The following is a 12,715-nucleotide window of genomic DNA, read 5'->3' as shown; positions in this document are numbered from 1 at the left end:
TTAAATTTTAATTAGAATTATGTTTTTAATTTTTAATTTTATTAAACGGATTAAACAGATTAAAGAGGGAAAGCCTGTCTCAGAGAGTTTTTTCACCCACACGATTGTTACCGCGCGACGATCCTGCCAAACGTAATTATATATAGGCCTATATAATTAATCTTTACTCTTATCTGTTTCTGCTGGTAAACATATGTTAATAAATGTTTTAAAGAATGTTCATTTAGTTTTAACGTCTAATGACGTTTTCAGGCGAAATGAAACAAAACTTTGATATTTTGATTGTAAAGTTTGATTATTAGAAAATGCTTTCCTGCTGCAGACTAATGTCACAAAGTAGTAAATGACTCTACGGGTCACGAGTTGTCTAGTATTAACAACATTCTTTTTACAATTTATCTGTTAACACTGATTTTTACTTTTGTCCGAATATTACTAACAAATATCAAAACGATTGTCGCAATTTAATTTTCTCTAGAATAAATTTTGGGGGTAGTTCTTAAACTAATTAGTAGCAAAATTGAAAGTTCATTAATGTAAAATATTAAAGGTTGCCCAAATAAAGAGTGGACACGTATCAGAACTGGCAAACATTTACTGCGAATCTAAAAGAATGTTTGTTTAGGCAAAGATCCCAGCGCCTCACAAGCAGAGCGATACCCTCGCGTATAATTCCTATATCTGCTAGTGAAAAATTCTCCCATTCTATCTTTCACTTTACTGTCCGACGTGAATGTTTGCCTACGAATATGAGCAAAGAAAGCTTTGCTCAAATTCGCGAATGTGCGAGTTGTAGCTCGTCTGTCACTTCCGATTGTGTCGTCCACAGCAACGATTGATGCGGCGGAGTGTGTCAGACCTGGTTTCGGCTTATTCCGAATATACTTGCGGTTTTGTCTGTACCCGTTGCACCAATTATTCACTTCCGTTTATTCTAAACAATGTCCATTATAAATGTGTTTCATTCGTTTATAGATATCGGCATTCCTATTACCTTCAGCCACTAAAAACCAGATTAATGTTAAGTTAGTTACGATGGAAGCGATTCTGGACGCTTCCATTGTAACTAACTTAGCGTTAAACTGTCAATTACTGAAGATAACATCTATTCCCGCCAATACTTAATGCAGCACGAGCTTCGCCTAAGTTGAACTTACTCACCTGTAAGTACCGCCCATCGATTGCTACTTTACACGATGAGATATGACGTGTCCACTTTTCAGTTGGACAATCCTAATATTATTCTGAAAATTTAACTACAGTTGTGCAGAAAGGAACATTAAGAAGTTCTGTTTCGAATAAAAGTATTTCGTGATTCTTAAATTATTCACACTTTATTCCACCATCAGGTTACGTAAAACATCCGTTTTACATTAACTAAAAATAATAGAATTGTTAAAATATCAATATTTATGCTTCTTTTATATGTGATGATTTTAGTACACAGCATGTATTGAATATTCGGTATAATTATATTATTATTATTTCATATATAAAGTAGCATAAGACTATAAAATCAAAAAATAAGGTATTCCATTAAGAATAATAATATCATCATTGCTCTTAATACTAATATTTATGCTTAAATTCTTTTCCTGAGATATACGATGATATTAGTATTAAGAATAATAATATCATCATTGCTCTTAATACTAATATTTATGCTTAAATTCTTTTCCTGAGATATACTGTAGAGTCGAACGTTTATCTCATTCATATTAAAATTAATACATTCATATTCCCTTCTAAAATTAAAAAATGAATTAGCTTGTCATACGTGGTATAATTTACTTTAAGTGTAAGCAATTTATAAATTCTGTTAAATTGATTTAATAGCAGATAATATTAAGTATCCGCTAAAGCTACCAACCGGATGTTGTTCATTATTTTCTATAAGATAACAATGCTTTTTCATGAATCCAGCTTTCGTCAATGTTTCGTTTACAAACTCTTGACTTACCGAAAGACCTGAAAGTTTACGCTTTCCTACAAAATAATAGGTAGCGTTCAATACCACCATCATTACTAATCCTCCATTTGGCAAGATGTAATTGTTAAAATTTTTAACAGCCGCTTTAAAATCCTCTAATGTGGTGCAAGCCCCTTCTAAGCATAAAGAGGTAAACAACACGTCAAACTTTCCGACGTCCGAGGAAATGATGTCTTTCTGCAAGACATCGCAAGGAATTACTTCTTTTATTTTTTGTCTAAATCGAAGTTTAATTTCGTTTATTCCTTCTTCGACGTTTCTGTTCAAATAAATAATTCAAATTAAATAAGTGAATTATAATAAGTATTGTGAATAAACATATAAGTTATTAAATTAAGTATGCAAACGTTATAATGTAAATCACTTTAGTAGATATCACGAAAAAAATATAACATCGACACTAATATGGTTATTACGTAATTGACTTTTTTATATTTATGGCATACAAATAATGACAATTTAAGAAAATAATGTTACTCCTTTTATTTCTTAAAGTGTACTACAGACAATAAAATCGAAACTATTTTTTTATTCGTTGTCACTGCTGCAAAATTAACAAAATAGCATTTAAAATTAATTAATTTCCATTAATATGTAAGTAGGGTTTCTCAAACGGGATCCCGGGATCCCGGTTGTTTTTTTAACCCGGGAAATATCCCGGGAAATTTTTCTTATCCCGGGAAATCCCGCAAATTTCTTAAAAATTCACTTTTTTTCTTATTTTGTGTTAAGGTTGAGGAATTTTGCAAATAGAAAGCATAATTAACTCATTCACTGTCAGAATACATTTGTATTTATTAATTTTAAACCTACCTATTAGTTTTTTTTAATTTTTGCTCGTTATAGCATGTCACAAATGGTCAATAATCAATATATAGCTTATTTGTGGCAGGATTATAAAAATTCTTTACTTGTCGGAACCTGTAATATCTGGAATAATTGTGCTTACGCTGTCTTGAGTTTTAACCATGCCCAGTAGCTTCAATAAATGCCTGACGCCAGATTGTGCAAATTGGGCAAGGATACAAACGAGTACAAAGTCTGCAAGTATGAAGTTTTTCTTCATAAACCTGATTATTAAAGCCAAATGAATTGCCGAATTATCGAGCTCTAAGCTTGATGCCGCTATTAAAGTAGCCAAGGTAGACAAATGAGGAATACTAGAGAGCGAAAGAAGTACTACAATCTCGAAAACGAACTCGAAATCTTTCTGGCTACGGGTGAAAAAACACATAATATCTGTCTTCTCTTAAATGCATTAAACACTATTCCAATCACATCAATTGAATCGGAAAGGGCATTCTCGGTGGCAAGACTTTTCATTACTAAAATAAGAATTAGAGTGAGTTATCGGAGTATTGACCATCTTTGCTTTTTAAAATCTTATAAAAGTTTGCAATATTTTGTATTATATTTTATTTAAAAAACGAAAATTACCTTCTAAATTGGAAGTTCATTTTTTTTAATTTTTAACTCAATTCAAAACATATTTTTGTTGTTGTTGTATGCAGTTTCCAGCAAACTTTAATTAATTTTTTTCTATTTGTGAAAATTTCTACGTTATTTAAAGGTAATTTTTATTATAGGCCTATAGACCTTACACAGCATTATTAATATGATTTTGGAGGTTACAGAACTTTAAAATTACTTTAAAAAATGGAAAATAATTATATCATTTGATTTCAAGATATTTTGTATACCTTAAAAATAATTAATTCTATCCCGGGATTTCCCGGGATCCCGGGAAACAGTTCACTTTTATCCCGGGATCTCGGGACAAGCAAAAGACCGGGAAATGAGAAACCCTATATGTAAGTTTCCAGAAAATTAACTCTTTCCGCCCTGTGGGAACTAAGAGTGCCTGTTTTAGTAAGCCCATTATACGTTCGGTCAGGCCTACAATGGGGCGGACGGGTGGTGAAGGACAAGGCCGACATACACCCTAGAAAAATTCCTGAAGATTTTGCGACTCGTTCGGATTGGATCCTGGTCTCCCAGAGTAGTCGGCCATCCTGCCTAAACATCGATGTTACAAGTATTAGAGAAAAGTAGGATAAAGACGTGCACCTAAGTGATAACTAAATTAACACTCAAATTTATACAAACATCAAAACTTTATTAGTAAAATATAAGTTTAAAATGTTCTTTACAATTTATTTTTATTTACTTGACATACAAGTTGTTTAAAATATTTTTTATTAATCAGTTTTCAATGTTATCCATCTATCGTATCGATCGTGAATGCCCGACCACGTTGGGTATTACTGCTCAATGGTTAGGCTTTGGCACTAAATTTCAGTAATGTAAGTACTGTACAACAGTACATACAACAATGGTCACACTTATAATTATTTGGTGTTTCTACAGTCTTTGTCTGACCAATTTTTGCATTTTTCTCTGGGTCTTCTTACATTTTCTCTTTCTATCGCCTCTAGTTTGTGATTTTTTGTAGTAGATGTTGGAATTTGTGAACTTTTACTTTCTCAACTTTTATAACAGAGGGAAAGTATGGCGATCCGGCAGAAGATGGCTCCCCAGATTTCTTACATTTTTGAATTTATAACACTTTCAAACGTCGAAAAATTCAAAAAAAAAAAAAAAAAAATTGAAGGATTATTTCTGTATGTATGGAAGTTAGTGGGTGTGGCACGGTTTTGTTCAACCTGTTTGAAGCTTAATAAATCCTGTGCTCTTTGTCGAAAATTTCTGAAACTTTGCAAGGAAGTTCGTTTTATGAGGGGATTGACACTTATATTTTCGTGGATAAAGGTCGATGGAGTAAGGAGATAAAGGGGGTCGTGTGTTTCTCGTGTTTGCCTTCATAGCATATTATAAATCAAACGAAAGGTAGGGATGTTAAGCTAAATATATGCAGCTTATACACAAAATAATTAAAACTAACAATCTAAAATAAGTATGTATTTATCCTCAGTTTAAATTTGCAAAATTTTGTTTGAGATTACCTCAAAAACCATACGAATGAAAGAATAAAACTCTGCCTCTAATGGCGACCACCATGTTACTATAGACTTATGATAACGTTTGCAATCGGGCTACACCAATTTGACATTCACAGTTCCATTCTGTTTCCAGATACATAACAAAGTAGGATTGCACTCTGAACATCATTGCCCAACTTTCCTCTACATTTTGTAATTACAAGTCTACAGGCGATAAACGGTAACATCTGGAGTGGAATTACACTTAATAGAAATTTTACTTGTTACGGACACGTACAATTTTTTTAAAAGTCACCTCTATTCTCCAAAATAAGCTTTTCATGTTTCTAACTTTTCGAAATTATGATCTTAATTATCGAAATTACTTCCCGGGTCCCATAACCTCTAAACTACACGCGGAAGGTACAAGAGCTGTTGCCAATATTTTCATGAACGATAATGATATTGCAGTTGCCTATTTTGTGCTAATACTATTTTAAAAGAAAATCCATTTCATGATAGACACATTATCCTGCTACATAATTATATAATTATCCCGTTTAGTTGTTCTTCCGAGTTAACTCGGAAAGGTTACATAACGTTACAGAAAACTCGGTCCTTTCGATCCCTCCAAATTTTTTTTGAATTTTTGGAATGTTTTTTGTCTCCAAATTTTTTCAAAAATTTTTTCGCGCGGGAAAAATTTTTCCGCAATTTTAATCAACCTTTAATTACGCGCGATTAACGCTTAATTGTTTTTTAATAGGATTTTGATATCAAATTTCATTCATTGTTCTAGCGAAGGAAAATCCGTGTAGTGCACTGATTTTCCTTCGGGAAAGTTATTTAAACCTACTTTCTGATATCAAAAACGATCTCTGATAGTTTTTTAATTTTTTTAATTAATAGATTTTATTATATATATGTTTAATTAAGTCGGGGGTCGGAAATCGCAATAAAAATTTTAAGTTTTTAAAAATATTTAAAAATATACGACCAGCTAGTATTCACCCTGCTATAAACCCATCGCCTCCCGAGATTTCTATGAGAATATCCCGGAAAATCCAACTCCAGCTGTGTTCAAGGTCATCCAGCTGTGTAAACAATGACTCATTGGTGTTAAATTTCGCAGAAAGGCCAGACAATGGAAAATAAAGTGTGAAGCTTTTTCTTCAAAATTAACGCATTTCGTTCGTTTTTTTCAGTTTTAAATATTTATTTTTTATGTTTAATTACATTAATATAAAAAAATTGCTGGGAACTAAAGATGATAAACAATACGTAAAAATTTCTACTTAAATTTTTCTACTTCTGGTGCTCAATCTGTAACTCAATCTGAAAATAAAGTGGGAAATTTTCCAGCACATATTCTTATCTCATTTACTACTATGTATACAATTTATAGTCGTAGTGTAAAAACGTTTTTACTGAGTGCAGTTCCTACAAATATATGCTACAATTATGTCTTTTCAATAACTTCGTTAATCTTGGATTATCAAATTTAAGTATATTAATGTTAACAATTAACTAATATACTTTTGTTCTTTTACAACAATACATACAATACATTAAACTTCTCTAACTTAAATGTTCTTAACTGGAATATTAACTCGAAGAAAGGAAACACTCGATAGGTCTTAATGGAACAGCATAGGATTTACTGTCTGCAACTTGAATTTTTTTAACCCAAATTTTCTCCAACTCGAAGGTTTTCGTGGCTACCCGACACCGATTTACGTTAATTTTAACTTCCTCGACTCGAATTTTAATATTTATTCTATCCAAAGTGATTCTAATTTTCGGATTTCCATAAAATGTTCAAACATTTAATTGTCTATTCTTCAACACTAATTTGCATACAACGTTCCAGTCCAAAAGGAGAGGTCCTCTGGCTTTATCTCAACAAGATGTACAGTAATACCCCGACTTACGCTACCCCGACTTACGCGAACGCGGAGTTACGCGATTTTCAAATCTCGTCGATTCGTCTTTTGTTTGAGCGCCACGCAACCCTCGATTACTCACTCCCCCCACACTGTTGTTCAGCTTACATGTTCGGATGTGTCGCGCGGAATCCACACATAGCTACAATTTATTTTGTGTTATGTATTTCTGTGTTTGTTATATCTACGGAGACTCGTGAGACTCTACTAGTTCTACTATACGAAGTAGAACTAATTCTTCTGCATCAAACAAGAAAAGAAAAACTTTATCTTTGGACTGTAAAGTTAACATTGGGGATGTTAACTTTAGGGATTTCGAACGATTCGTTACTAACGCGTTTAACTCGTTTGACTTTACGAACGTACCCATTATTAAAGACTTCGATACAAAAATGAAAATTTGTGAATTGGCAAAGAAGTTTGATCTACCGGAATTGTCGGTCAGAACAATTATAAAAGGCAAAGAAAAAATTCTCGAAGCTGCGAAAAATGCTCAATCTTTAAATTCGAGCATCATTCGTAAACGTCACGGTATTATCGCTGAGATGGAAACAATGTTAAAATTATGGTTTGATAATCAAGTTAATGTGAAAAATTGTATAATAATATAATTTGTTATACATATGTATTATCTAAGATTTTATTAAACATTTTTTTGTAAATTATTGTTTTCTTTAGTCTCCGGCCCCAATTAAAAATTATTTGTATGTATTTATATGCGAAATTATACCCCGACTTACGCGAATTCGACTTACGCGGTTACCGCTCGGTCCCACCTATCGCGTAAGTTCGGGGTATTACTGTACCTGTAAAACTGTTCGATTCCATTAGTTATATTAAACATTTTGCCGAAAGGCGTTACACGGGTTGTTTAAAAAGAAAACAAAAAACTAGGAAAGATGATTCTTCATATAATGCAAGAGAGGAAAAATACAAATTTATTCAGAATCGGGAATTTTTACTTTATTGTTCTGTACGTTGAATCTGTAACTCGAAGATTTTTCTGCCCCTTGGAGAAGTTTTACTTACAGAAGTTTTACTGTACTTAATAAATTTTATACGTAATAAACTAAATTCATAAAACATACCCGTATCCTTCAAGTAATGCTTCCATTCGCATCAAAGTATCCCAATCCTTCGACGATGCTTCGTTTTTTTAACCATTCTTGAACAGCTTCACGGTTGTTCTCGGTATAATCAGACAAAACAATTTCCGAGAAATATTTACTCGGTGCTGCCATTCTGTGAACGGTCGGGCCACATCCTACGTCAAGAATTCTCTTGCCTCGAAAGGCTTCTGTTAGAACAAAAAGGAATATTTACTTTAGTTCTTAAAATGAATCAAAACACAATGAATATTTTTGTATTGTTTTATTAGAATAGGAAACTTTCACTCGAGATAATCTTTAAAATAAAAGTATAAAAAATATACTCAAAGTGCAATAATTAATTTTAAAAATTTCAATACAAATTTCTTCAAATTTTCATATCTGAATTTTCATAGAAGAATATCATTAACATTTATATTATTTCTTTTGATATTTGTGCGACTTATTCAGTATAAAGAGCAAGTTTATTAAAGTTCAGATATTTTTTAATATAATTGTTATTATTATTGTGAAATTCGAAGTTTATATAATGTAATAAAAGCATTTCATCCTTTAAATTTTTGATAAATTCCTTTAACTAGAGGAATTTGCACCTGTAAAAACAAAATATGAAGCGCATGAGAAAGTTATAACTCTTTCTATCTTATTATAAACACTCTCACGATCAAACCATGTATTGTTTACAATTACGGGCGAAATTCGTCATATTGTAGTCATTCTATCGCCACCTTTAACCTCACACCTGCTAAAACAATTGATCACCTGACTAATTTTTCCCACCGATAAAGGTATAAAAGCCCGGCACATTCCCCTCCTCGGGGGAATCTCCGAACGTCGAAGTCAGACATCGCCTTCTCCATCGCCACCCTACACTCCCATCGCAGACCTACACTTTCGTCGCCGACCTATACTTGTGTCACCGCTCAGAATCCATAAAGGACGACATTACGGGAAAATATCCCATTAGTGTATGCAAAGAGGTATGAACGATTATTATTGTAAACTCTCTCTCTCATCTGCGAAGTCTATGAAGTTTTGTAAAATTTTTACTTAGCTAGTAAAATAAACCGCTGTTTTGTTTTAAATGGTGACGTTACTCGACTTTGCCAACGTCTTATCGTCGACCCCTTCTTCTCTCCTCCACTCGCGTAACGCGAAACTGAACGAAACGCCATCCCTGACAAGAAAGTAGGTCACCGACCTGTGGCCAGAAGGCGAGGACTCCTCCTCCCTCCCGGTGGCTCACATTATATTTGAAAAATAAATTAAAAATTTTTGACAAGTAAACAATGGATCAGAGGGTAATCTGTTTAAATCTGTAATCTATTTGTTTTTTTACAATAAACTTTTACCTATTATTTTGTATTTATATGTAGTTATCAGTAGCGTACTGTACATTTGATTGAAAAATTTTAAACAATTACAGGAAATGACAAAAATAAACAGTTTATTGATTTTTATTTTAAAATAGATACATTGACAGGAAACAAAGATGTAAAAACTTGTTTTTATTATTTTTTATAAACCAACTCTATTCGGCGATTTTCTTTCGCAAAATTTTTAATTACTTCGTTATAAAAATCGCTTATCGTAGGTTCCATCAAAGTATTTAAAAGCTGTTTTTCTATTAAAAGCAACGCTACTGACGACACTCTTTCCTCTGATTGAATATTCCTTGCAGAAGTATGAATTAGCTTCATGGTTGAAAAACTGGTTAAAAATTAATGATATTAAATAATACAGGTTGGCCTCCTACAACGCGGTACCTTTACAACGCGTTTTCGCTTCAACGCGGTTGAAAAAATGCGGAAATTTTCTTACAACGCGGTACTTTTACAACGCGGTTTACGGTATTTAGAAACGAATTATCTTTCACATAACAGAAAAATCGCAANTGACGACACTCTTTCCTCTGATTGAATATTCCTTGCAGAAGTATGAATTAGCTTCATGGTTGAAAAACTGGTTAAAAATTAATGATATTAAATAATACAGGTTGGCCTCCTACAACGCGGTACCTTTACAACGCGTTTTCGCTTCAACGCGGTTGAAAAAATGCGGAAATTTTCTTACAACGCGGTACTTTTACAACGCGGTTTACGGTATTTAGAAACGAATTATCTTTCACATAACAGAAAAATCGCAACGGATTACGTGATACGAACCGCAGTTCGGCATACAGAACTAAATGTCCTTGAAAACAGCTTTTTGTCGCCGTTGGCGTGTTATTTATTCTCTTGAAAGTTTTAGGGGAAGACCGGTTTCTAGACAGATGTGTATCAGTTACCATAAACACTGAAATATATCACTAAATTTTCCATCATTTATACTGTTTCAATAAGTGGGGACTGAAAAAATGGTCCAAAATACAGTATAAACTTCTATTGGGAGTATATTTTTAAGAACAAAGTGAAGAAAAGTTATTTTTGCTGTCCACAAAACTGATTGAAAAATTTTTAGCTATAACAATGCCGAATGAAAAGAAAGTACGTCGTTAAAAAGGAAATTTATAACTCTTCAAAAATTTTGGATCGAATTAAAAATCAAGAGCGGATAGCTGATATTAGTAGGCATTTTAATTTAAATGAGTCGACTATTCGGTCGATTAAGCAATCGGGAGAAAAGATTAGAAATTTGGTCGCATCCGGATCATCTATTCTTGCGAAAAAATGTTGATAGTCCAAGAGCACCTATAATGTAAAAACTGGAACAAGCGCTAATATTATGGGTAGAAGATATGAACAAGAAACGGTTGCCTTTAAATAAAACTGCACTTAAACACAAAGCCTTAAAAATATTTCATTATTTAAAACAAATGGGACAGTCGTCAGCTGCAGTGGCGTAGCGTGGGTGTCAGCCGCCCGGGGCGGAGAAAAATTTCGCTGTTCCCTTATTTAGGTATCTCAATTTAATTTAAAACACTAAAATTCAGTTTCGTCACAGAATAAATAATGAACAATTCCGTGCTCATTTCAATCGGTCCGAATCGTCGGTGCGACAAAAATATGAAATGAAATGGTTCAAATTTTTACAAGATATTATTATTATTTATTGTGAAATTTTGCCGCCCCCTAAAAGTGCCGCCCGGGGCGGGCAGCCCCTGCTGCCCCCACTACGCTACGCCACTGGTCAGCTGATGAAACCAGTGTTAAATTCGTGGCTACCAATGGCTGGTTTGAAAAATCCAAAAAACGCCATTCAAACGCCAAGTTTTTCTCTTTTTAGAACCGAGTCCCAGTTTTTGTATTGAGTTGGTGTCTCCTATTACGCGATTTCCCACAACGCGGTATTTTCAAGGAACGTATCTACCGCGTTGTAGGAGGCCTACCTATATAATTCTTTTAGTACACCTTTGTTCAGATCGTCATTAACTATAATAATTTTTTTTTTGTCTAAGAGTGACTCGCGAATATAAATATTGCAATTCACTACGTAATTTAGAATAAAAATAAACAAAATCATCTTTACTATTTAAATCTTAAAACAATCCACTTAATCAAATAGCTTCCTACCAGTGCCTAATGGATGAAATCATTGGAAGCGTTATACCATATTTTGGTGCGTAGCATCCACCGGCTAAACTACGCGAGGTCGGTGCTCTGTTAAGCCCACACTCGAAAGCGTACAATCTGACAGCCTACACCATTCAAATATTTTCGCTGTCCCGTATTCGACGATACAGAGCTTCCCGTTGGGAATACGCATATAAGAATTTATATTCAAATATATAGGCTAATAGCAATCTTATCATTGTTTTTTACATGTACAGAAATTCTTAATAAAATACATAATGCGATTGTAATAAAATATTAATTTTAAGTAACTCAGAGTACGTTAAAATATGAAAATAATCGCGCAACATGTATTTATATTTTAGAAAATACGAGGGAAGAGTCGCTTCCACAGCTTCCACGGACGGTACGCCGCTATTAGTTATTACAGAATTACAGAATACAGTTATTCTACAAGAAAAATTTAATAATATTTTCTATATGATAAATAGTAGGCTGATAAGCGAGCCTATCTAATGTGTAATTAAAATATAATTTATTTTCTATACAAAATGATCAATTAATCAAAAATAGACGTTATCATTCGTTTTCACCTTTGTGGATACATCATGTCAATTTATAATTCAATAATAGAAATTTTAGATTTCGTGAGTTTTTCTTTGTTTAAAATATTTGAGTGATTTCATTAGAAATCAACTAAATATTTCTTAATACAAATTGCTATTTAAATTAAAACTTACCATCGCGAAACATTTGGTGCAGGCAAAACGAAACAAATTCTTCTATTTCTATCATATTATTGAGAACATTTCGATAATTGATGGTGAAATTTCGATCTACGTAGAATTTGGAGAAAGCATATCTGTCTTCAGAGTCAATTTCCATTACTGCTGTTTATACAGTAATATGCACAAGAGAGTCTAAATTAAAGAGTAAGTCTGCATTAAATAAACATCATTATAAGGAATGGCAAGTAAATTAACAATATAGGCCTGTATATATATATATATATATATATAATAACAAATACGATAACTACACAATAAGATATTAAATTTATTTATGCAATTATGATAGTATCTACTTTAATGGTTTAAGTCGATTGTGTAGCGAAGGAATCTCTCTTTTCGTAACTTCAAATTAAATTGAAATATGATTCGAATCTACGAATTTTAACTAAGGATAAACCGATAAGCAAAATGGCCTATTACCGATTAATCGG

General features: G+C 32.8%; 1 protein-coding gene across 1 annotated transcript; it reads right to left on the bottom strand.

Annotated features, from left to right (window-relative positions):
• Positions 1–1,960: 1,960 nt before the first annotated feature.
• On the bottom strand, positions 1,961–12,378 carry LOC111641734 (nicotinamide N-methyltransferase-like; the record flags this gene model as incomplete). The annotated part of the gene is made up of 4 exons (XM_023387941.1): positions 12,234–12,378; positions 7,981–8,169; positions 7,902–7,911; positions 1,961–2,249 (listed from the first exon to the last, which is right to left on the bottom strand). Coding segments are annotated over exons 1-4 (633 nt in total), but the record flags the coding sequence as incomplete, so codon positions are not given.
• Positions 12,379–12,715: the final 337 nt, after the last annotated feature.

Source organism: Centruroides sculpturatus, unplaced genomic scaffold (assembly GCF_000671375.1).
Source record: "Centruroides sculpturatus isolate CEXI.00-Female unplaced genomic scaffold, Cexi_2.0 scaffold1488, whole genome shotgun sequence".
NCBI classification, from domain to species: domain Eukaryota; kingdom Metazoa; phylum Arthropoda; class Arachnida; order Scorpiones; family Buthidae; genus Centruroides; species Centruroides sculpturatus.
The sequence above is the reverse complement of the archived record's forward strand: the minus strand, read 5'-3'. Positions and strand labels throughout refer to the sequence as shown.